At 40.0% G+C, this 26,923-nt stretch overlaps 1 protein-coding gene across 1 annotated transcript; it reads right to left on the reverse strand.

Annotated features, from left to right (window-relative positions):
* Positions 1-23,385: 23,385 nt before the first annotated feature.
* Positions 23,386-24,042, reverse strand: LOC139168571 (tropomyosin alpha-4 chain-like). Its single transcript, XM_070754195.1, has one exon. It carries the CDS (start codon positions 24,040-24,042, stop codon positions 23,386-23,388), a length of 657 nt encoding a protein of 218 aa, XP_070610296.1.
* Between the last annotated feature and the right edge of the window lie 2,881 nt (positions 24,043-26,923).

A 26,923-nucleotide genomic window follows, 5' to 3' on the forward strand; every position in this document is an offset into this window, starting at 1 on the left:
GTGGAAACAGGAACGACCATCACTCCAGCATCCACCACTGATAGTATGTCACTGACACCTACTATTGACAGACAACCACTTCTACTGCAGATATCCGATGTGAGACACGCTTTCCAGAATGTTAATATCTAGAAGGCAGCTGGGCCTGGTGGAATCACGGGATGAGTTGTTAGAGACTGTGCTGCAGAGCTAGCTGGAGTGTTCACAGATATTTTCAATCTATCCCTGTTGCAGTGCTCTACCCCTACCTGTTTGAAGACATCTATTATAGTACCAGTCCCCAAGCAGACGGTAGTGGTGTCCCTTAATGATTATAGACCAATAGCTTTGACATCTGTTATCATGAAATGTTTTGAGAGACTGGTGTCGAACTATATTAAGGCTAGTCTTCCACCTACTTTGGATCCATACCAATTTGCATATAGGAGTAATAGATCAACTGATGATCCTGTGTCTATTGTGGTCCATACTGTATTGAATCATTTGGAACAACAGAGAACTTATGTAAGGCTGTTATTTGTGGATTATAGCTCTGCTTTTAACACTATTCTACCCAACACAATGTTTTTTAAATGTCTAATTTGGGTATAAACCAGAGGATTTGTTTGTGGGTAAAGGATTTTTTGACAGATAGGCCATAGTCAGTAAGGATGGGATCTCATTATTCTTCCATTCAGATACTAAGCACAGGAGCCCCCCAGGGTTGTGTACTAAGCCCTTTCCTTTATTCTTTGTATACACGACTGCACCCCACTGTATAACACCAATGCAATTATTAAATTTGCAGATGATACGACAGTGGTGGGGCTCATTAATAAGAACAATGAGTCTGCTTATAGAAATGAAGTACAAGGGCTGACATTATGGTGTAAAGAAAACAATCTTACACTTAACACCAAAAAGCTAAAGAACTGATAATTGACTTTAGGAGGAAGAAAGATGTATACTCACCATTGCATATAAATGGTGAGGAGGTGGAGAGGGTTGGTAGTTTCAAATTTCTGGGCACTTATATCTCAGAGGATCTTTCGTGGACTATGAATGCTAATATGCTTGTGAAGAAGACACAAAAGAGGCTGTACTTTCTGAGAATGCTCAGGAAGATAAATTTATCTCAGCATCTACTGTTGTCCTACTATTGCAGCACCATTGAGAATGTCCTGACATACGGCATTCTGGCTTGGTATGGGAGCAGCTCTGTAGTGAACAAAAAAGCTCTACAGAGAATTATTAAAACTGCCCAGAACATCATTGGGCTCCAGCTACCCGCCCTGGATGACATCTTCACATCTCGCTGTTCTAGGAAGGTGCATACCATTCTCAAAGACTCTTCTCATCCTGCTTACAATCTTTTTGAACTGTTGCCTTCTGGCAGAAGATACAGAACAACTAGAACTCGGACCACATGTTTCCTGAATAGTTTTTATCCCAGAGCTATACTCGCACTTAACAACGAACTAAAGGGTCACCATCGGTGACAGTATTACTCAGTTTGTCATGTGGATGATTGAGTGGTTCAGGGTGGGGAATTTCTAGTGGGTGGGACATTTTATTCAATTTTTTATTCTATTCTTTATTCTATTTTTAAATTTACCTATTCTGATATCATGTATGGTGGGACTGGTCTCTGGGTGTCATACGACTTTCGTTGCCAATGACAATTCGTTGTTTTGACAATGACAATAAATTTATTAAATTTGTTTAATTATATAAATTTATTTGTGAGCCGCCCCGAGTCTACGGAGAGGGGCGGCATACAAATCTAATTAATAGTAATAATAATAATAATAATAATAATAATAATAATAATAATAATAATAATAATAATGCTCACATAAGTCATTGTAGTTCTTAATTATGTTGTCCAAAAACGGAAGAAGGGGAAGAAAAGGGCAAAAGACAATAGAAAATAATAATAATAATAATAATAATAAATACAGAAGAGAAAAGAATAAAGATGGAGTTTCTTTGTTTATGAAACACTGCATTTAGTAAGAGTTATTTGTAATAGCTAAAGTTCTACCAGAAACCAGAACACAGAATATAAATGGTAATTCTGAAAGTTGAGTCTCATATATAAAAGAGGACCAAGTTTGGGGAGGATTCCATGGAAAGACTTGGTTTTAAGTCCTGGCTGAGGTTGATTCTATGCTTACATTAGCTGCTTGTGTGTATGAGCCAGAGTTTGTGTCTTTTGTTAGTAGAATTGATCAGGTTTCTCTGGAAGGCATTCTTGCCACCTCTAGAGAGAAACAGTATAGCAAAGGCAATCTAAATGTAAGATGTCTTGTGGCCTAAAGCTGTTAGAAATGACAGCTTACAGCCTGCTAGCTGAGTGAATTCTCAGAGTTGAAGTCTGCACAACTTAAACTTGTTAGAGGTTGAGGAACATTGTATTAGAGGAAAAGGTTGAAGCCAAAGAGGCAATAGAATTGACTCTGCTGCAAAGCTGATGATAGCTTTACAAGTAGCAAGCCAAAATATAAAGAAAAATTGACTTACAACTGGCAAAGCACAGCAATATTTTCCAAATGATTTTCTAATTTGTTAATATTCTAAATAATGTCTATAACTGAAGAGAAAAATCCTAATGAAATGAAATATTAAATTCAATGCTGAGTGAATATCTGTCTCCCCGAATTATGTTTCTTTCTTTAAGTCTGACTAGCAAAGGAAATCTAATAAAATATAATAGAAATGGTAATTAAGGCTTTACATTTTCATTTACAGATACAATCAGCCTTCAAATAAATGTAAATGCAGTTCTTCCTCTAGGCAAATACAATTCCCAAAGTTGATCATAATAGTCTGTTATGACATGAAGATTGAAATGAGATAGACACTAAACTAATTTACTCTAGAACTGATTTACAGACTTAGTCCTTTGTTTTGATCACATGCTGATATTTGTTCAAATATCAATAAAACTTTCTGGTACATGCTTATGAACATAATGTCTCCTTGGGATAAACTCTATTGAGTATATTACAAATGGTTTGGGACAAGATGTTAAATCAGCATTTGGATTAAAAATGCATATGCTTATCTGTCAGCCCCAGTTTTAAATTAGCAGCCTACCAAAGTTTTACAGGAAGCCCAGGAAGTTTTGTTACCTCTGAAAGGAGGAAGAAGCCACAGAACGAAGAAAATAGTGCTTATTCATTTATCTCCCACTGTTTTTTTAACCACACATGTGCCAGTAAGCAATTATTACATGAGAATTTATTTATTTAGTGCAGGGTAATTACATGAGAAAGAGCTTCCAAGACTGACTAATTCATAAGCAAACTGCTACATTCCAGACTGAAAAATTGGCATGATAAATGGATACCTTTGTTTTGTCCTACACCCTCCATCATGAAGTTGATCTTTTGAGAACTTCAGGGGGCATTTTGAAACAAATAGCAAAAGTAGAGTGAGTTGGCCACTGACCATCTGAAGTTCACTGTCCAAGATGGATAAAATGAGCATTTGGATATTACCTTGTTCTCAATTTAAGAGTAGAATGAAATAAGAATACAAATAGGAGTAGGAATAGGGGTAAGAATAGGGGAGAACAGGACTAGACTAGACTAGACTAGACTAGACTAGACTAGACTAGACTAGACTAGAATAGAATAGAATAGACTAGAATAGACTAGAATAGACTAGAATAGAATAGACTAAAATAGAATATGAAAGATTAGGTTAGATTTATTGACCAAGTGTGATTGGACACCCAGTGCATAAACTCTCAGTTTACATTCAAACAACAAAGTAATATAATCATAGGATACCAATATAGAATAGAATAGAGAAGGCAATAGAAAAGGTGAGAAGGATAATGGTAATACAACCAGACTGCTGGTTGCAAATAAATAAGGGTAAATATCCTTAGACATAAGACAGTACTGTGGTAATTAGGTGTTCAGCAGACTGATGGCACAAAGGAGGAAAAAAAACCTGTCTGTGAGTCTACCATGTTTCCCCCCCAAATAAGACCCTGTCTTATAATTTTTTGAACCCTGAAATAAGCGATTGTCTTATTGCCATGCACTCAAATGCCTGAATGGGCTTATAATCATGGGATGTCTTATTTGGGGGAAAACAGGGTAGTTGTTTTGACATGCAATCCCCTACATTGGTGTCTGGAGGGAAGAGGTTGAAAGGGTCTGTGTGTGTGTGGGGGGGTGTCTGTAGATATTTTTTCAGTCCTCTTTCTGACCTGTGCAGTATAAGATAAGCTTTTTGCCTAAAGCAGGTGTGAAAAACCTATGAGAAACCTTGCAAATCTAATTTGGCCTGACAGGCTGACTGTCCAATAAAGTATGGATTGTGATGAAAGTTAGGGCTATACTATTTAGGCTGCAAATACCTAAATGACGCCTAGATAGTAGCAAAAAGGTATTGCTTTTTGCAGGGTAGCTTTATTCAAAGTGTTTTCTGATTTTTAATCCTTGCAAAATGGACATCTGTTCACTCAATACAGAATTAGCACTTTCAGTGGCAAAGCTGCTTTCCCAAAGTAACTAATTCATTCTACCATGCAACTATATTTGTTTGATTTTGGCTTTATTTATTTATTTATTTATTTATTTATTTATTTATTTATTTTTATTATTAGAGTTGAAAGGGGCCATGAAGGCCAACCCCCAAGCAGGAACCCTATAGTACACCAGTCAAGTGGCAGTTCAATCTTCTCTTAAAAATGTCCAGAGTGTTGGAGTTCACAACGTCCGCTGGTAGGTTGTTCCATTGGTTGATCACTCTGACCGTCAGGAAGTTCCTCCTTATCTCCATGTTGAATCTCTCCTTGGTCAGCTTCCAGCCGTTGTTCCTCGTCTGGCCCTCTTGTACAGCATTTGGCACACCATGGCCCATGACTTAGGGAGCCTTGTAAGTGCAATCAACTCAATAATCCATGATAAAGCAAGGTTACATATATCCATTTAGAGGCTTTGCTCCTTGTTCCATCATTCTCATGCTTTTTTTGTTTTTTTGGGGGGGGGCTCTTCATTCTCTGAAGCAAGTACAGCCTCAGGGCATCATCTTATCTGCAGTGCCTATCCTATTTCCCCACCAAACATTCAAGAAAGGGGGGGAAAGTGAAAATAGACTAGTGCAGCTCAGTGCTTCTGATTACTGAAAGCTCCATTCAGCAGAGCAGAATCCCTGCTGCGTTTCAGCTGTTGATTGCCTCCTACTCAAGTGAAGGGGCAGGACACATCAGTAGCAGGAACATAAAGAAATGGTGCACAAGAGAAAGGAAAATAGATTTTCTATTCTACAATATAAACAATATTTTTTTAAAACTTGCAACATTGGGATAGTGGTAGGTGTCCCGGCTTATATTGATGGACCATGAGGATCAATGAAGGAAAGAAAGTTCAAGAGAATTCATGTTGATTGCAGGTCCATTGGCAGCAGGTTGCCCTTTGTTGTCAGACTCAGCATTGATAAAAGCAGTCTGTGGTCAATTGAACTTTTTTTTTTCAAAGTAGTGCGCAGCCCCTGGAAGCTTTTGCAGCAATCAAACCACATTACCAGATGTAACCTGACTGATGACAGGGTATTACATGCAGCTGCTGCCACTTGACTTCCACTAATTCTCTCCTTCTTGTTAAATCTGGGTTGTTGCACAATGAAGAACTCTATTCCCACTTCCGGAGGCCTCTGATTCAAGACCAGTTACTCCAGATCTCAGTTCACTGGAACCTTTACTACCTGGAATACCGTATTTTTCAGTGTATAAGACACACCCAGATTTTAGAGGAGGAAAACAAGGAAAAACGTATTCTGAACCAAATGGTGTAGTATTATATTTTTTAATAAAATACCAGTGTAGCAGAATACTTTTTACAACGATGTATACTTTTTAAACTATGAACCCTTTTTACAATCTTCAAACTTGACAGCTTCAAGGACTTCAAGCTTATGGACTTCAACTCCCAGAATTCCTCCACCAATCATGCTACCTTAGGAATGGGAGTTGAAGTCCCCAAGCCTTAATCTTGCCAGGTTTGAAGAGCCTTGCACTTCTAACCCCTAACCCAGGGGTCTTCAAACTTGACAGTTTTAAGACAGTTTTAAGACTTCAACTCCCAGAATTCCTCCACCAGTCATGGAAGAAGGCTCTTGGCTGGGGGAAAACACTCCACCTACCTACCCCCTAGCCATCCATCCAGATTTCTTTCTTGGTTTGCTAAAACTTGGAAGCCAAGTTTGCCCTTTTGCGGAGGGGGAATGAGAAAGTAAAGGGGGGATCCACCCAAAGATCACACACGCACACACGCACATGCACACAAACACACACTGCCCCTCTATTATGTTAGCCCGGACGCCACCCCATCCCCAAGCATCTTCCTCCCCAGTTGGAACAAGGCTTTCCCAGGATAGGTGAACATAAGGAAAACGTCCAGCAGAACAGGCACCAGACGCTGGTCTCTCGCAGAAAGTGCTTCCCCATCATCTCTATTTCTCTCTCTCTCTCTCTCACACACACACTTTCCTTCCTTCTCCTTCCCTCTGGCTTCCTCCAAAGCCTTTTTGAGTAGACAAGGCAAAAAGCTTCTCTGAGGCAGACAGTTTCAGGATCTGCCTTTTCTATCTACGTACCTCTTTTTCCTTTGTCCCCAGTTTGGATGGCACAATGGGACGCTGGGGTGTGGAGTTTGGGGGCGTGTCTCAGGACCTGAAGAGATTTCAGCCCAGGAAAGGAGGTCTCTTTAAACCAACTTGGCTCTTCCTCTTCTGTAAACCAACTTCTGTAGCAAGCTCAAACACCGTTGCCACTTCCTCCTCTGTAAGGCTACTGCTTTTGCGGTTTCAGTTCTGTCTGAATAAGGGCAGCTGAGGAGGAAGGATGAAGCGAGTCTGACGAGAATGCAGCACTGCCCTTTTGCTTCAGCCTTCATTAGAAGCGGCGGCGGCGGTGAAAGCAGCAGCCTCTCATCCTCCCCTTGTTGGAACGAAACAACAAGTTTGCTTACAGAGGAGGAAGCAGCAACAGCATTTGAACTTGGTTTACAGAGGAGGAAGCGGCAGCGAGATGAACCTACCAAGGGAGAGAGGTGCCCACGCGATGGAGGACAGAAGCTCAGCTTTCCCTCCATACCATGAAACCTGGGGCATAGTCCCATAGTCCGGCCGAGGCAGCTTCTCATGCACTTCTGTGGTGGTGGTCAGCAGCAGTGGCAGCAGCCTTCCCGTAGTCTGAAGATAGCAGCTTCTCACACATTTTGACAGCGGCGGCCTGCACTAGCCACCAAACTGCGTTAAAAGCCGCCGCCACAGGACTATGGGAAGGCTGCTGCTGCCGCCACTGCTGATCATCACCCAACAGCATTCGGTGTATAAGACGCACCCAGTTTGGGGTGCACTTTTTTAAGGTAAAAAGGTGCATCTTATACACTGAAAAATATGGTAATTGATTACATCACACAAAGGAAATGGCAGTGAGAGTGAGTTAGCTACCAGGAGATCTCAGGTCCCAAAATCAAATGCTGCCTAATGAGGAAACTGCTTTTGAAGTCTTATTGTTCAACAAAACAAACTATGAACCCTTGGGTCGCTCTTTCAGAGATACTTCTGATTACCGCAATAATTTCAACAATAGCAGTACTTGAAAATATACATATCATGTACTGTGGTACCTCTATCTACAAACACCTCTACTTACAAACTTTTCTAAATAAGAACTGGGTGTTCAATATTTTTTTTGCCTCTTCTCAAGAACCATTTTCCACTTACAAACCGGAGTCTCCAAAACTGTCACTAGAAAAAGCAGGGAGAAGCCTCTGTCAGGCCTCTCTAGGAATCTCCTAGGAGGAAACAGGGCTGGAAAAGGCGGGGACAAGCCTTCATGGGGCCTCTCTAGGAATCTCCTGGGAGGAAACAGGGCTGGAAAAGGCAGAGACAAGCCTTCATGGGGCCTCTCTAGGAATCTCCTGGGAAGAAACAGGGCCTCTGTCAAGCTGCCAGTCAGAATTCAGACAAATAAAACTCAGATTCCTTTTATAAAGGTTCAAAAGTGAATTTATCAAAATCAGAACTTGAAGCATCGAAAGAAAAGCAAAGTCTGAGGAAAAATGGTGCATTACACACATATCAAATGCCCACACCCCCTGTTGGGCATTTGCCCAATCTCCATTGTCCAGATGCATCAGGTGGCAAATATTGATCCTCCTGTACTCTTCAGGAATTTTCCATCTAACGGTCTCCTCCTGGCACCTGGGAAATCGAAACTTAACTCTCCTCCTGCACGCTTTCCCCCCATGATCTCTACCCATCCCCGTCTCTATGATCCCCCATGATCTCTACCCCTCCCCGTCTCTATGACAACCAATCGAAAAAATGCAGTAGCATAGCGAAGGTCGACATTTGGCCCCCCTGGAACAGGGACTTTAGTCCTAGAAAACAAAAACAGACAATACCAATATATACATCTCAACATTAGGGCTTATCAGGGTATTTCATTCTAAAATGGTCAATTTCCCTCTGGGCATTCATGTGTTTCTCATCAACCCATTCAGCATGAGATGCAGGAAAATGTTTCCAAACTACCAGATATTGAATTTTCCCCCTGTGTTTTCTGGAGTCCAGCACTTCTTTAACCTCAAAATGTTGCTCACCTTCAATGAGTAATGTGGCAGGGGGATCTGGTTGCGGTGGCCCCAAGTCACTTGTTCGTTCTGGTTTAAGTAAGCTTACATGGAAAACCGGGTGAATTTTCCTTAGTTCTTTTGGCAATTCTAATTTCATTGCCACCGAATTTACCACCTGTACAATTGGGAAAGGACCCACATACTTAGCTCCTAGTTTCTTTGACTTTTGTGTGGTCCTTAGGAACTTAGTGGAGAGATAAACCCTATTCCTCGCCTTGTAATCCATGGCAGCCATCCTTTTCTTATCAGCCTGGGACTTATGTGTATTTTGAGCCTCATCCAGCGCGTTCCGCGCTATGGGCCAACCTGCCTTGAGTTGCGTTACCCAATCTTTTAATGATGGGTGGTGAGGCTCATCTTGGGGTAATTACGGGATTGGCACAAAATCTTGTCCACTCACCAATTTAAATGGAGTGAACCCGTACTACTATGTCGTGAATTGTTATAGGCCACTCTGTGAACGGCAAAAGATCACTCCAGTTATCTTGCTGATAATTCAAGTAACACCTAAGGTACTGCTGTAGTACGGAGTTAGTCCTCTCATACCCACCATTGGTCTGAGGGTGATGGCTTGAACTGAGCCCCTGTTTTGTACCCAACCACCCTAAAAACTCTTTCCAGAAGTTGGAGGTAAATTGTACCCCGCAGTCCGATATGATTCTCTCAGGAACTCTGTTCAGACAATATACATGTTGTATAAACATTTTTGCTGGTGACCTGGAAGTGGGGATTTTAGAGCACGCCACAAAATGAACCTGTTTGGAGAAAAGGTCAGTAATAACCCAAATCACAGTATTCCCCCCACTTTCAGGTAAGTCCACAATAAAATCCATCGAAATTTACTTCCAGGGTGCTCCAGGTCTCACCACTGATTGTAACAGTCCTTGGGGATGACCTGGGGGCCGCTTGGCTACCACACATACTGGGCAGCTTGCCACATAAGTCTCAATGTCCTTTTTCATGGAAGGGCACCAGAACTGCCTTTTCAATAAATGCAATGTTTTCAGGAAAGGAAAATGACCAGCCACTTTGGAATCGTGACCCCTCTCCAGTACCAATGACCTCAAGGCTAGGGGAACGTATAAGCGGGACCCTAGCCAGGTTAGGCTGCTTCTCTTGGTGCAGTCTCCTTGATGAGACAGAAACCAGTCGTCAGTTTCTAGTGCTTTCTGAAGATCCGCCACCAGACTGTCAGGAAGCTCCATCTTCTTTGAACTCTGCTGTCTGGTAAGTGCCGGGCACGCTGTTTGTGAGGGCTGAAACACTGGTTGGATTAGTTCCAGCCACCTGCTATTATATTGTGGCATTCTAGACAGCGCATCTGCCATGAAATTGTTACCCCCCGGTATATAGCACAGTGAGAAATTGTACCGAATGAAATGCTACGCCCACCTAGCTTGTTTTGGGGACAATTCCCAGGGTTTTTCAAAGCTTCCAGGTTTTTGTGATCTATCCACACCTCAAAAGGTTGCTTTGCCCCTTCTAGAAAGTGCCTCCAGGAGAGTTAGGCCCAGCATACTGCAAATGCTTCCTTTTCCCACACAGCCCATCTCCGTTCAGTTTCAGTTAACTTTCTAGACATGTATGCACAGGGGTGTAATACTGCTCCCGGGGCTGCACAACTTGCCTCCACTTATACCACAAACGGACGCTCTAAATCAGGGTGTTTGAGAATTGCCTCACTCGCAAACAGTCTTTTCAGCTTTTCAAAAGCTGCTTGACACTCCATGGACCACAATAATGGACCGTTGGGCTTGGGCTTACCCTCTCCCTTGGTTTTCAGCAGGCTGGTGATTGGCAGTGCTATCTGGGAAAAAGCTGGAATAAATTGTCGGTAGAAGTTAGCGAACCCTAGAAAGCTTTGCAACTGCTTCCTAGTTTGTGAAGCTTCCCATTCTAGAACTGCCAGCACTTTCTCTGGATACATTTCCACCCCTTGGTGTGAAATGCGATAACCTAAGTAGTCAATTTTGCTCTGGTGAAACTCGCACTTTGCCAAATTAGCATATAGTTCAGCTGCTTTAAGTTTCTTTAGGACCTCCCTGACCAGAGCCACGTGTTCCTCTAGTGTCTCTGAGTATATTAAATTGTCATCCAAGTAGATAACACAACCTTTAAACAAATGCTCATGCAGTACTTCATTGATTAGTTGCATGAAAACTCCTGGCGCCCTCTGTAGGCCAAAGGGGAGCACCCTGAATTGAAAACATCCCAGTGGAGTGTTGAAAGCGGTTTTCCACTCATCTTCTTCCTTTATGCGCACCCAGTAGTATGCCTCACGTAGGTCCAATTTTGTGAAAAACCTCCCCTTCGCCAAGTAGGTCAGCATCTCCTTCATTATGCATGCAAATTGTATTTAGGGCCCGAAAATCCATGACCATCCTCAGAGAGCCATCTTTCTTTTGTCTGAACATAATAGGGGCTGCCATTTGATGTCTCACTGGTTGTATAAAACCACTTGCCAAATTCTTGTCAATAAACCTGCGTAGCTCACCCAATTCCCCAGGGGTTAAGGAGTACATCCTGGGTTTTGGCAGTTTTGCCCCGGGCGTAAGGTCAATGCTACAGTCCTTGACCCTATGGCGTGCCAATTTGTCAGCTTCCCTTTCGCTGAAAACTGTTTTTAGATCCTAATATTCCTTAGGGATTTTATCCTCTCCTATAATTTTCTCCACCAGGGTGGGGGGCTTTCCTTCCAAGTTCTGCTAGCACAAATCCCAATTCCTCCTTCCCTTTATAGGAGATGGTGACAGCCCCGGTGCGCCAGTTAATTTCAGGATTCCATTTTTGTAACCAGGGCAGTCCCAGTATAACTGCATTATCGGGCAAGGGTCCCACAATAAATTGTATAGTCTCTTGGTGGGATCCCATCGTCATAAGAAGGGTCCCTGTCTCATGGGTAGCCAGTTTTCCCCCTGCCATCGATTCATCCAATTGAGTAAAAGAAATGGGGCCCCTCAGGCCTATTAATTTGAGGCCCAAGCTCACTGCCACCTCAGGAGACATCAGGTTCCTGGTACAGCCCGAATCCAAAAGGGCTAGCATGCTTCCCCTTGTCCCCCCTGTAGGGTCCCTTAAAGTTAGAGGAATGTATACACATGTGGGCGTGGGGACTCACCGAAATGGCTTCTTCTGGCTCGCTCTCCAAGATGGTTGGATGAACCGGAGATCCCAACTCCTCCCTTTTTGGGGGAGTGACCTCTACGGTTTCCTTTCCCACTCGACCAGCATCTGGGGATTTTTTGATCCATTGCTCTGACTTTTTTCCACCACTAGGTGTCACTCTCAGCACAGGCTTGGCCAAACACTCCGCCACTTGGTGACCCTCTTTTCCACATCGGAAGCAGGCTGTAGACTTGGACTTCTCTGGAAACCCCCGGGGCGCCTTCTTCAGGGCCTTCTCTCCCCTTGGTGGGGGGTAGCTTTTCTTCCGTTGGCTTCTCAGGAGGTCCACTTCCACGTCTGCTGCCAACTCAAACCATCTGCTGAGGTTTCTAGGGGTTGCTCTGGCTCTGCAGTGCTGGTAAACCTCATCATCCAATCCATCCATGAAATATTCCATCAGGATATTCATCGGGTACGAGCTAACATAGGCCATCAGCTCCCTGAACTCCTGGGTATATTCAGTAACTGATCTCCCTCCCCGTTTCAGGGTTTTCAGCTTGGTTCTAGCTTTCCTCTCAGCCTGGAGATCCTCAAAGCATGCTCTGAGGGCGGTCATAAATTGATCAAAATTCCTAAGGACAGGGTCTCTCCTCTCATGTAATGACACCATCCAGTCTGCGGCTTTCACGTCCAGCACCTGGGTCACCTCTCTCCCCCGGGCTGGGTCATTTGGGAACTCATCCTCATAATCTTCCATGTATTGGTTCACCTGGGCCAGGAAATACTTCAACCCTCCCTGCGCTCCATTGTAACGCTGGGTGAAGGGGGGCAGTTGGGGCCTTACTCCTGCAGGCCTTCCCCCCTTTGTGGCATACATCTTGGGATCAAAGGGCTCAGGTCTCTGGCTGGAGGGGGGCTTTGGGCGACTGCACTCCGCTGCTCTTCTCTCTGCCCCGAGGGCCTGGCCATCTAGTCCTCCCCCCTCCTCCTCACTTAGGACGGCAGTTAAGGATTCCTGGCTTTTTTTCTCCACCACTGACAGGGCTTCCTTAATTCCTGACATCAGCTCCACCAACAAGCTCCCTTCCTGGCTGACCACCCACTTCTCCTTTTTTTGTTTCTTGCGATGGGTCACATTAGCATCAGAATCCCTCATTAACTCTCCAAGGAGACCACTTACGCCTACCCCAGTTGACCATTGTGGGGCACGTCTGGCTAGTTCATCTTTGCCACGTTCATCTCTGCCGAGATTCAATGTTGTCTCTTTCACCAGCATTGGGAGGGCAGGGCTTTTGAGGGCAATATCGTCCTCGGAAGAATCTCCCTCGCTTTCATGTTGAGACATCTTTGCCAGTCCCTGGTAGCGTACTTCTCCAGGAATGACTGTTAGGGCAGACTTTGCTTAATGTCAAGCTGCCAGCCAGAATTCAGACAAATAAAACCCAGAGTCCTTTTATAAAGGTTCAAAAGTGAATTTATCAAAATCAGAACTTGAAGCATCGAAAGAAAAGAAAAGTCTGAGGAAAAATGGCGCGTTACACACATATCAAAAACCCCTTTCCACCCCCTGTTGGGCATTCGCCCAATCTCCATTGTCCAGATGCACCAGGTGGCACATGTTGCTCCTCCTGTACTCTTCAGGAATTTTCCATCTAACGGTCTCCTCCTGGCACCTGGGAAATTGAAACTTAATTCTCCTCCTGCATGCTTCCCAACCCACCCATGATCTCTACCCCTTCCTGTCTCTATGACAACCAAGCAAAAGAATGCAGCAGCATAACGAAGGTTGACAGCCTCCACCCACCCTGTAGAAGCACACATTATTTGCTTTTACATTGATTTCTATGGGAAAATTGCTTTTTCTTACAAACATTTCTACTTAAGGACCTGGTCACGGAACAAATTAAGTTCATAAGTAGAGGTACCACTGTACTTGAAATATTTCAGGGAAATATTCAGAATTGTATCTGCCTTAAAATTCAGAGAAGTAAAAAATATCTGTTACATTTTTGTATTTATAAACATATCTGATGATAAATGAAAACTACTGTATTGTAAAAATGGGGTGGGCAGAAGGTTTGGGAGGCTTGCAGAGAGTTTCTGGGGGCTGGGAGAAGGCAAAAATGCCCCCAATTTTGTAAAAAATGACCTATTTTACAAAAATGGGGCTGTTTTTGCTTTCTTTCAGTCCTCAGGAGCATACTGCAGGCCACCCAAACCTTCTGCACCTCCATTTTTGTGAAAAAATGGATCATGTTTTTCGCAAAAATGGTACACAGGATGGGGCTTCGGGTGGCCAGAAATGGTTGTATCCAGTGTATAAGACGCACTGACATTTCCTCTTTGGGGGTGGGGAGTGCATCTTATACTTCAAAAAATACGGTATATAACACAATCAAATATCTGGAGCTGACCATAGGAAAACTTTTATGATACTTTGTAATATGGCATAAAATAATTACTTACCCTCCACTCAAGTGTGACTCCAGTGGAACACATCAAACTGTATAAACTGTATATACTGAGGGCATATACCAGTCCAGTAATCTGATTTTTTAAAAATATACCATAAATGATACCGCACTTCAATGGTTAGATGGCCTAGACATTGGTAATTGAAGATAGATATTTTCAACATTTATATTTTATTTATGTATTAGTAATCTATATGAAATGTTAATATATATTGCTAGTGCCATGTATGATATGTAATATGCTAAATAAATGCTTTATGATAATTTTTGTTGTAAAATATTTTATAACATTTGTCAAATTTTAGTTCCACAGGATTCCTGGGTCCAGGATTTTGGACATATTCTGTAAATTGGGCATTTTATGTACTTTGGTTCAGAATCTTTTGCCCTATAACAGTGATGGCAAACCTTTTTTGGCTTGGGTAGCAAAAGGGTTTGTGTGTGTGTGCATGCCAGTGTGCATGTGTTTATCCACACCCATAATCAGGGGTGGGCTGCTGCCCAGACAGGGGGGAACGCAGTGGGGTAGCGAAAATGGAGCTCCACCCCAGAGCACCCAACAAGATGTTGAAAGAAAATACAGGTATTCCTGCATAAGCCATGCCCTCAGTGTGGTAGTAAAATTTTTGGTAGCCCTTCACTGCCCATAATGCAATGCACAACCCTCCACCCACAACCCCCTGAGGCATGCATACAGGTCTCAATGAACCCTCTGGACTCCTGATGCTGGGGACGACAAAAAAGAGCCATGTGGGCCAATTGAAAGTTCATTTCCGAACTTCCGGTTGGCCCATTGGCCTATTTCTCACCCCCACAGGCTTTAGGAAGTTTTTCTGAAGCATGGAGAGCGCGATAATGGTCACAAAGAAGGGCAAGTGTCAGCTTGAAAAATCAGCATGCACGCTGGAACTAACACAGGATAATGCCTCACATACCCTCAGATATGACTCTGCATGCTATAGATTCGCCATCACTGCCCTATAATATACTGTTCCATCCATTTAAAGTTTTTGGACATGCGAGTTTTAGTACTATATAGATACTGAAAATTGGTTAACACAATATATGTGCAAAGGGCACTAGTGTCAGCCTCGCTATGTTTCATCTCTCCACACGCTTCGGCTGTCATGAGTAATGGGGAGAGAGGTATGGGATATTTAGGAGGGGGAAGATTCTGGAGGGCCCTGATAAGTTTCGCTTTCCTGGCAAAGGCCAGGATAACTTGCCATTTCCTGGACAATAGGTGAGAAGAAAGTCCGTTAGAAGATGCATTCCATAAGTATGACATGGGGGTGAAGATGCATCCACATGACAAAGATGGACAATGGGGATTGGCTATTTCCCAAAGGGGGGCAAGTGGGATTTTTGATATGAACTACTATCGTGCCTTTTTCTTCAGTCTTTGCTTTGTTCTTGATACTTTCAGTACTGATTTGAGTAAAATTCACTTTTGAAGTTCAAAATGGACTCTGAGTTTTATTTTTCTTAAATTCTGATTGAAGCTAACCTGACAACTAGATTTGCCTTTGTTGTCCTGCAGTTTCCAGTTTTCTTATAACTGTAATGTGTTTCCACACATTAAGCTAATTGGTTTGATTGGGAGATCACATAGAAGTGAACTGAAAGTGTTGCTCCCATAAGTAGTCTCATGGTCCTTACTAGTAATGCATCATTTAAAGCACAATCGAATAAATGTCAGGGTTCATCTGACATTTAGAAGCATGTAACAAACTGTGTCTATAAGCATATAACGAACTGCAGTTTTAAAGTAAATGAAGGATTTTCTGTGTGTATTTATTTAGCAGTCAGATAGTTTAGATCAGTGGTCCCCAACCTTTTTTCCACCAGGGACCAGTTTCAGCAAGACAATTTTTCTATGGGCCAGTGTGGGCGGAAAACTATAGTGGTCTGAGCGGCAGTCCTTTTGGGACTGGGCGGCACAGAAGTAATAAATAAATAAATGAATGAATGAATGAATGAATGAATGAATAAATAATTCTCATTTCTCTTTTTTCTCCCCTTTTTGCTTTCATTTCTTTCTCTCTTTCTCTCTCTACCTCACCTTTTCTCTCTCTCTCTCTCTCTTGTTTTCTTTCTCACTCACTCTCTTTCTTTCTTTCTTTCTCTCTCTCTTTCTCTCTCTCTCCCCTCTTGCTCTCTCTTTTTTTAAAAAAATATTTTTATTATTTTTCAAAAGACAAACATCACAAACAAAACACATAACACAAAAAGGAGCTACAATTGCTCCGCTCAAAATAGAAGTCTTCATGATATAAAAAGAAAAAACTATTATTAATTAGATCAATTCAGAGAAGTAAAAATTATCTGTTACATTTTTCTATTTATAAACATATCTGATGATAAATGCAAATATCTTTTAAAAAATTCATTAAACATTTTTTTTATTCAACCAAATATAAATCCTTTCCCAAATTTTGTAAAATTCTGATTCTTCTTGATTATTTAACTGCCTCGTCATCATGTCCATCTCAGCACATTCCATAATTTTCCTGATTACCTCCTCTTCTTTGGGGATTTCCATTTCTTTCCATCTTTGTGCAAAAACAATCCTGGCAGCTGCTAAAATATGAGTTATTAAATAATAAATTTCTGTTTTGTATCTGTGATTTATGATACCTAGAAGAAAAAATCTGAGGTTTTCCTAATTTCTTGTGAAATGATTTCTCTAATCCATCTTTCTACTTTGTTCCAATAGAATTTGGCTTTTTGGCAAGTCCACCATTGATGATAGTAAGAGCCTATTTCTTTTTTAAATTTCCAACAATAAGTAGGTGTATTTGGAAACATTTTTGAAAGTCTATTGGGGGGTAGATGCCATCTGTAAACATCTTAATTTGATTTTCTTTAAAGGAAACTGATTTAGTTATTTTCCAGTTATAAGTCCAAACTTTTTCCCATTTACCTAGATCTATTTCTTTTCCAAAATTTCTGCACCAACTAATCATATTGTCTTTTAAAATCAAACCGACAGTTTTAGAACTAATCAAATATTTATATGCTTTCCCAATCAATTTTTCTTGATTTTTAATTAATAATTTCCCTAAAATATTATTCTCTTTTCTGAATATATACATTCGTTTTGATATCTAGACTGAATCTGGGCGTATTGCCACCAATCTATTGTTTCTCCTGCTTCCTGTAAATCTTGTCTAGTTTTCAGTTTCATTTGTTCATCTAATAAATCCTTATATTTCCATAACTTACCTTCTTGTGATATATTAGGGTGACATATTGCTTCGATTGGGGAAATCCATTCTGGGATTGTTAAAAAGTGATCTTTTTTAATATCAATCCATACTTCCAATGATGACTTTCTAACTATATGTCTCTTAAAATATGAATTAGTTTTGTACTTGTCGTACCATACAAAGGCATGCCAGCCTAACAGTAAATCATGGCCCTCTAGATTCAATAATTTTCCAAAGTTAGCCATTCATCAATCCATGATAATCTACGGCATGGAAATATAATTTCCAATTTGGTAGAACGAGCCCACCTCTCTCTTTTACATCTTTTAATGCACTTAGTTTTATTCTCGCTTTTTCCCCTTGCCGTATAAATTTTTTAATAATCTTTGTTAATTCTTGGAAGAAATTTCCCCCAGGATTAATTGGAATTACTTGGAATAAAAACAATACTTTGGGCAGGATATTCATCTTAATTGTTGAAATTCTTCCAAGTAGGGATAATTGTAAATTATTCCATATTTCTAAATCCTTTTTAATTTGACCTAAAAGTTTTATATAGTTATCATTATTTAAAGATATAGATTTAGCAGTGATCCAAATACCAAGATACTTCACCTTCTTTGTTGTTTTCATATTGGTCAGGTTTTCTAATTGTTTTATCTGTGATTCTATCATATTTTTAATTAACAGTTGCGTCTTACTTTTATTAATTTTCAGACCTGCCACATTCCCGAATTCTTCTATTAATTCTATTAAGTTTGGGGGTTTTCTGTAATAAAGACAACATCATTGGCAAATGCCTGGACTTTATATGATTCTTTTCTAATCTCTAATATTCTTATTTGCTCTTGGTTTTATTAGCAAAGTTTCCAATGTTAAAATAAATAATAGGGGCGAAAGGGAACAACCCTGTCTAACCCCTCTTTGTATCTCTAACCTTTCTGTTTGGTCATTATTTAATGTAATTTTAGCTGTTTGATTTGAATATATAGCATCTATGAATTTAGTGCCAAATTTCATTTTGTTTAATTGTAATTTCATAAAGGTCCAATTGACGTTATCAAAAGCTTTCTTTGCGTTCAGAAATACCAATGCCATTTGTTTTTCTGGGTGGTGTTCATAAAATTCCAATGTATTAATAATTGTCCTCAAATTGTTTTTTATTTTCTACCCAGCCAAAATCCGTTCTGATCTTCATGAATTATTTCATTTAAGATTTTTTTTAGTCTAGATGCATAAATAGAGACAAATATTTTATAATCTACATTTCATAAATATATTGGTCTATAATTTTGTATTTTATCCTTCTCTGTTCCTGGCTAATGTATTAACGTTATTAGGGCTTCCGACCATGTTCTTGGGATTTTACCATCTGTAATAATCTTATTAAAAATCTCTAACATATTCAAAGTAAGTACATTACTGTCAAATTTATAAAATTCAGCGGTCTGGAGCTTTATTATTTTTTGTTGTTCTTCTGATAGTGGGGGTAGGTCTATGGAATTTAAAAATTTAAGAATCTCTTCTTCTTTTATTTCTTCTTTTGGATATAGATTTTTTATAAAATTCGACCACAATTTTTTCTTTTTGTCTGTTCCATATCTTAGTGCTCCGTTACTATTTTTCAATTTCTTTATCATTTTTGATTCTCTATGTTTTCTCAATTTAAAAGCTAACCATCACCCTGGTCTATTTGCATGTTCAAAATATTCCTTTTTTGCTCTTTTAATTTTTTCAGCTATTTGTTCTTGTTTTATCAAGTTTATTTTATGTTTTAACAAATCCATATTCCTTTTTACCATATTGTCATGTGGGTCGCTTTGTAGTACTGTTTCTAAATCTTTTAATTCTTTCTCTAATTATTGATATTGTTTCTTTTTTTCATGATTTTTTTTTTTTTGCAGTATAGGAAATAGTCAAACCTCCATATATAAACCTTAGCTGTATCCCATAAATTTTGTGGGGTTGTTTCAGAGTTTTTATTAATTCTGCATATTGAGCATCTCGTAAAATGTTTCTGTTCATTTGCCAATTAATTTGTTTCTTTTTTCCTTTCCAAAAAATTACTAGCGGATTATGATCTGCCCAACTATTTGTTTCTATCTCAATATCTTTAATATGTTCCAAAGTATGTGCAGAAGCCCAGTTCATGTCAATCGTTGTCCAAATTTTGTGTAGGTTAGAATAAAAAGTATACTGTTTAATTAATGGGTGTTGCTCATGCCATATATCTTTCAATAATCATTCTGAGCTCATTTTCCAAAATGTCTTTGGAAAAATTGTTTTCTTTTTCTTTTCTTTCTTTTTGCCAGAATGACCCATTAAGCTATTAGAAATTGCATTGAAATCACCGACTATAATCATATTAATAGCCAATTCGTTTATTTTATCATGTAATTTTTTATAAAAATCTTTTTGATTTTCATTCAGAGCATAGATGGATACAATGACGAGAGGTTCTAGTTCTAGTTTCAGTTGTACAATTAAGATTCTACCGTCCTGGTCACTATATAGTTGTTTTGTATCTATTGTTTCATCTATATACATTGCAATACCTCTTTTTTTCTGGTCAGCCAAACTAGTAAATTTTTTTCCTAGTTTTGGATTACATAATAGTTTTCTGTTAGATTTTTTAATATGCACTTCTTTCAATATAATGATTTGTGCTCTTTGTTTTTTGAGTTTGGCAAATATTTGATTTCTTTTTCTTGGATTATTTAATCCATTTACATTGACTGAGAAAATTTTTGTATCAGACGACATGACTATTTGTAATGTTTCTTGGTATCTTTGTGTTCTCGCAATCTACTGCTTAAGATCAATTCTTGTTGTACAGTATTTGAGGCTGTTTTCTTCTAGCACCTAAGGATTCCTCCTTCTCCTGGCAGGTTGCCCCCAACTCATCTCCAGTTCCTTTGAAAGCTTTCTTGCACGATTGATCAGTTTTGTTCAGGCCACTTTCTTCAAAAAAATTCCTGGCATTGTCAACATTCTCAAGCTTTACTCTTGCTCCTTGCCAGTAAAGTGAGAGACCTTCTGGAATGAGCCAGCGGAAGGTTATATTTTCTTAAATTAAAATTCTAGTCAAGAAATAATACTCCCTCCTGCTTTTCCTAACTCTTCTTGGAACCTGTTTAAGATTATTATTTCTTTTCCTTTGTAGTTCAGACTTTGATTTCTTGTCCATTTTAAAATTTATTTATTTATTTATTTATTGGATTTGTATGCCGCCCCTCTCCGCAGACTCGGGGCGGCTAACAACAATGATAAAAAACAACATGTAGCAATCCAATTTAATTAAAACAACTAAAAACCCTTATTATAAAAACTAAACATACACACAAACATACCAAACATAACTTGTAATGGCCTAGGGGAAGGAATATCATAACTCCCCCATGCCTGGCGACAAAGGTGGGTCTTGAGTAATTTGCGAAAGACAAGGAGGGTGGGGGCCGTTCTAATCTCTGGGGGGAGTTGATTCCAGAGGGCCAGGGCTGCCACAGAGAAGGCTCTTCCCCTGCGGCCCGCCAAATGACATCGTTTGGTCGACGGGACCGGGAGAAGGCCAACTCTGTGGGACCTTATCGGCCGCTGGGATTTGTGCGGTAGAAGGCAGATCCAGATGTATTCTGGCCCAATGCCATGTAGGGCTTTAAAGATCATTACCAACACTTTGAATTGTGACTGGAAACCAATCGGCAGCCAGTACAGGCCGCGGAGTGTTGCAGAAATGTGGGCGAATCTAGGGAGCCCCACGATGGCTCTTGCAGCCGCATTCTGCACGATCTGAAGTTTCCGGACACTTTTCAAAGGTAGCCCCATGTAGAGAGCATTGCAGTAATCGAACCTCGAGGTGATGAGGGCATGAGTGACTGTGAGCAATGACTCCCTGTCCAAATAGGGCCGCAACTGTTGCACCAGGCGAACCTGGGCAAACACCCTCCTTGCCACAGTCGAAAGGTGATGTTCCAATGTCAGCTGTGGATCGAGGAGGATGCCCAAGTTGCGGATCCTCTCTGAGGGGGTCAATAGTTCTCCCCCCAGGGGAATGGATGGACAGATGGAATTGTCCTTCTTGGGAGGCAAGACCCACAGCCACTCCGTCTTGTCTGGGTTGAGATTGAGTTTGTTGACACCCATCCAGGCACCAACAGCCTCCAGGCACCGACACATGACTTCCACTGCTTTGTTGACTGGACATGGGGTGGAGATGTATAGCTGGGTATCATCGGTGTATTGATGATACCTCACCCCATGCCCTTGGATGATCTCACCCAGCGGTTTCATGTAGATATTAAATAGCAGGGGGGAGAGGACCGACCCCTGAGGCAGCCCACCTAGAGGTCGACCTCTGACCCTCCACTAACACCGACTGTGACTGACTGGAGAGGTAGGAGGAGAACCACTGAAGAGCAGTGCCTCCCACTCTCAACCCCTCTAGCCGGTGCAGAAGGATACCATAGTTGATGGTATCGAAAGCCGCTGAGAGGTCAAGAAGCACCAAGACAGAGGACAAGCCCCTGTCCCGGGCCTGCCAGAGATCATCCATCAACGCAACCAAAGTAGTTTCCATGCTGTAGCTGGGCCTGAATCCAGACTGTTGGGGACCTAGATAATCAGCTTCTTCCAAGGACCACTGGTGTTGGAGCGCCACCATCTTCTCAACAACCTTCCCCATAAAGGGAAGGTTGGAGACTGGACGGTAGTTATTAAACACGACTGGGTCCAGGGAAGGCTTCTTGAGGAGGGGGCGCACAAGTGCATCCTTATAAAGGGCCGGAAAGGACCCCCTCCCCAAGGAGGCATTGACAATCTCCTGGGCCCAGCTGAAACCAACCAAGAGGGAAACGGATCCAGTAGACAGGTGGCGGAATTCACAGCTCCAATGGCCTTGTCCACTTCATCAGTTGTCACCAGATCAAACTCCTCCCTGACAGGTGGACAAGTACATGCCCCAGTCACCTCGACTGACTCATTGTCAGTCGACTCTGTTTCCCAATTGGAGTCGAGGTTCCGCCTCCCTGCGGGGGGGATTGGAGCCAGGAAATCGAGCCACAGTAGAAAATGGTCTGACCATGACAAAGGCAATGCATCTAAGCCCCTTAGTCTCAGACCATTATTCAATTGCTCCGAGAGGAATATCATATCGGGTGTGTGTCCACCCTCGTGAGTCGGACCCTGAACTACTTGGGTCAGGTCCATGGCTGTCATGGTAGCCATGAACTCCTGTGCCAATCCAGAGGAACCACTGAGTGACGGCAGATTGAAGTCCCACAGGACAATAAGTCCAGGGAACTCCACTGCCAACCCAGCCACCTCCTCGAGGAGCACAGGCAGGGCTGTTGACGCGCAGCTGGGAGGCAGGTACATGAGTAACAAGCCCACCTGAACCCCTGAATCCAACTTCACAAGGAGTGACTCACAACCCGCAATCTCAGGGGCAACGAGTCTATGCAGGCAAAGATTCTCCCTGGCTATAATAGCCACTCCCCCACCTTCCCTGGGGTCGAGGCTGATGCCATATCTGAAACCCGGCTGGGCATAATTCTGAGAGAGGAACTCCTCCCTCAGGGCCCAGCCAGGTTTCAGTCACACATGCCAGATCGGCCTCCTCATCCAGGATTAAATCCCGGATGAGGAGAGCTTTGTTTACTACCAATCTGGCATTGAGCAGCAGCAGCTTGAGCCCAGGGCATGGATTACACTCATCACCACTACCCCGGGATGAGCTCACAGGACCAGAACAGGGGATCACTTTTAAGCAGCGATCCCTTCTTCCTCCAGAATGGCTAATCCCGTGACTCCCGCCATATCTACCTCTCCCCAGCATCTCTTATAGTCTTTCTTATAAATTTTATGTGGACCTCCCTTGGTAGGTTATGTTTTCTGACGAAACTTGTTCAAATAGTCATGTCGTCTGATACAAAAATTTTCTCAGTCAATGTAAATGGATTAAATAATCCAAGAAACTTGTTCATCAATTTCTTTTGTCAGTTCCTGGGGGTCGACCTGTAGAATCTCTCCTATTATCTCAGCCATCTTTGAGCCTAAGTCTTCATCCTTTTCTTCTACGATATTTTGAAATCTCAATCCGTACGATGCACATTGTAATTCAAAATGGGTTATTGCCTCATCAAATCCTCTGTTAATTATACTGCTGCGCTCCTCGAATTCTTCCATTTTCTGCTCTACTTTCTCCATTTTTCTTTCAACTGTCTTGATCCTTTGATCATTTTCTTTTAAAGTTTGTTGTATATCCTCATTTTTTACGTCCATTTCTTTCATTCTTTCCTTCATTTCTCCCGTGTCAACTTTTAAATCTCCCATTTCAGCTTTCAAATCTTCATGTTGCTGTCTTGCTTCTTCTCTATTGGTATCAATAGAGATCTGAGTTTTCTGCATAAAATCTTGTATGACAGACAATGAATCTTGAATGGTTTGGAGAGTAGGTTGTGGTTGAACTTTTTCTTTCTCCTCTTTCTCTTTTGCTAGGATACTTGTTATCATTTTTTGTTGAGATGGAGATTGAGATGGATATTCTTGTGAAGCCAAAGATGGAGCCGAAATCTGTTTTTTAGAAGTTTTTATAATAGTGGGTATATTCAACATCTTAAATGAATTTCTTGGCTTCTTTTGACCTGTAGTAAAATTAAAACTTTTCTAAAATGACATCCGCTTGGTAACTTAAAACTTATGAAATTCACTTATTGCTTAATTTATAAAAGTTACATTCAGAGAAACTGCATCATACCACTCACACCCATACAAAAGAGAGATCAGAATTTCTGGGGTATATAATCATAAAATGAGTCTATGAATTACCTATTTACTATTTAATACCTAGTTAACAATCAAAAACTTATTGATATATGCTTATTATATACTTCATTACTGTAGAAAAATATAATATAATATAAAGCTTAGTTATATAAATCTTATAATACTCAATTACTTAACCGTTGAAGTAATTAAAGAGAAAGATAAAACAAACACAAAAATAAAAAGAACAAAAAAGAGAATTAATCAGTTATCAGAATACCACTTATAAAACTTATAAATGTAAGTAAATGTAGATATTACACACTTAAATAATTTATCAAACTTAATCTACTTAATCAGCTTAGTCAGATCTGATAAAAATAGCAGAAAAGAGAAAAAAGAAAAAAATGGAAAATATATAATGCAAACTGCAGCAATACAAAAGAAAAATATATTGGGAGTTGGGGGTATACCAAACCTGGAGGGAGGGAAGAGAAGTTAGCAATTCATTCTATTCTTAACAATATACCAAGAGAAAAAGAAAAAGGGATACAATAATAAGAGAGTTAAAAAGAAATAATAACTAGATATACTTAAGTTATATTTTCTGTTCAGTTCTTTTTAAATCTAAAAAAAAATTAAAATTCTGTCCTTCTTTTCTTTTTCTTCCTTTGTTTAATCCTTAGATCTCAAATTTAGGCAAAAAATCAGTCTCCCGCTGATGAGAAAGAAAAAAATCTTCAGTTGTAGTCCGATGTACAAGTTCTGTCCAATTTTTATACAAGTAATCCAATAGTCATATTTTCATATAGTCCAATATAATCCAGATATGATTTTAATCTCTCACAAATTAATCTTCTACAGACCGGTCTTCACAGATTACTCCAACAGCAGAAATCCAATTGCAATATCCAATTAGTTCACCAAAAATCAATTCTCAAAGTCAAATCTTTTGTTCCACTGTATTTTTAGTCCTTCATTGTCATTATATTCTACAATGCATACTTCTTTTACACTGTCTCTTTAAGGCCAAAGTAAAAAAAGATACAGCCAATCAAAATTTTCTTTAGTTTAGCTCATGAAAATTCAAATACTAATCCCCTATATCTTGTATCAAGAGATATTCTTTTTTTTTTCCTGTAATTTTTATTTTATTTTATATAACTTACAAACATTTAGACATCAAACAATACAACATTAAACATTTACACTTAATATATTTACAAGATTTATTTTTTAACAATTCTATTTACTATACCTTTTTCTTGATTTCCACCCAGTTGTAAATTTTTTCCCACACTTTGTAATAGTCCTTATTTTGTTGGTTTTGAATTTCGTATGTTAATTTGCTAAATTTGGCGCAGTCTAATATTTTTTTAATTACCGTTTCTTTGTTTGGAATCTTATCTTGTTTCCAGACTTGTGCATATGCTAATCTTGCAGCAGTAAGTAAGTGATTTATTAGGTAGTAATTTTCTTTGCTGTGTTTGCCTCTAATTATGCCTAATAAGTACATTTCCGGTTTTATTTCAATTTTATAGCCCAATATTTCTTCCATCCATGCCCTAATTTGAATCCAAAATTTTTTTGCTTCGTTACATTGCCACCATATGTGGTAGTATGTTCCCACTTCTTTTTTACACTTCCAACATTTGTTACTAATGTTTACATTCATTTTGGCTAGGCGTGCTGGCGCATAATGCCATCGGAAGAACATTTTATAAAGATTTTCTTTATATGGTGTTGACAAAGTCATCTTATAATTAACTGACCATAGTTTTTCCCAGTCTTCTAGCTGAATTGCATATCAAAAGTTGGTCATCCAAGATATCATGTTAGGTTTAACAATTTCTTCAATGTTTTCATAGTTTAATAGATAAATATACATTTTAGTTATAAATTTTTTGTCAGATCCTGTCAATATTTTGTCTATTTCATTTTGTTTGTTACATATTCCAAATTGTACCAAGTCCCTTTTATATCTGCTTTGAATTTGGTAATATGGAAGCCAATCTATTACTATACCTTCCTCTTTAAGTCTTTCTCTAGTTTTAAGACTTCCTTTAGTGTTTAATAGGGCTTCATAGGTTATTTTTTGTTCTTGGCTTATTATGTTTGGATGAATTTGAGCTTCTAGAGTGGATAACCATCTGGGAATTTCATTATAGTATTTTTTCCTGACTTTCCGCCAGTGTGTCAGTAGTGTATTCCGAATTTGGTGTTGTTTAAAGTGAGAATGTTTTGAGTGTTCTTTTTCCCACAAATGTGCGTGCCATCCTTCATTTATATCGTGGCCTTCTATTGTTAGAATTCTAGGATTTTCAAGGTTGACCCATTCTTTAATCCATAGTAATTTAGTGGCTTGGTAGTATATTTCTAAGTTGGGTAAACCGAATCCTCCTCTTGTTCTTAAATCTTGTAGGGCTTTCATGTTTATTCTAGGTTTTTTATTGCACCAGATAAATTTAGAAATTATTTTATTTATTTTAGCAAAGAACGATTTGTTTAGTTGTATTGGTGCTGTTTGGAAGAGATAGAGCCACCTTGGAAGTATATTAGACTTTATTGTATTGATCCTTCCCATTAAGGATAGATTTAACTTTGACCATTTTTCTAAATCTTCTTTTGTTTTTGTTAATAATTTTGTATAATTTAGTTCTTTCAGTGAAGAATACCTTGTCGTAAACCAAATCCCTAGATATTTAATTTTCTTTTCTATTTGAAAACCTGT

Source organism: Erythrolamprus reginae, chromosome 5 (assembly GCF_031021105.1).
Source record: "Erythrolamprus reginae isolate rEryReg1 chromosome 5, rEryReg1.hap1, whole genome shotgun sequence".
Lineage (NCBI taxonomy): Eukaryota > Metazoa > Chordata > Lepidosauria > Squamata > Dipsadidae > Erythrolamprus > Erythrolamprus reginae.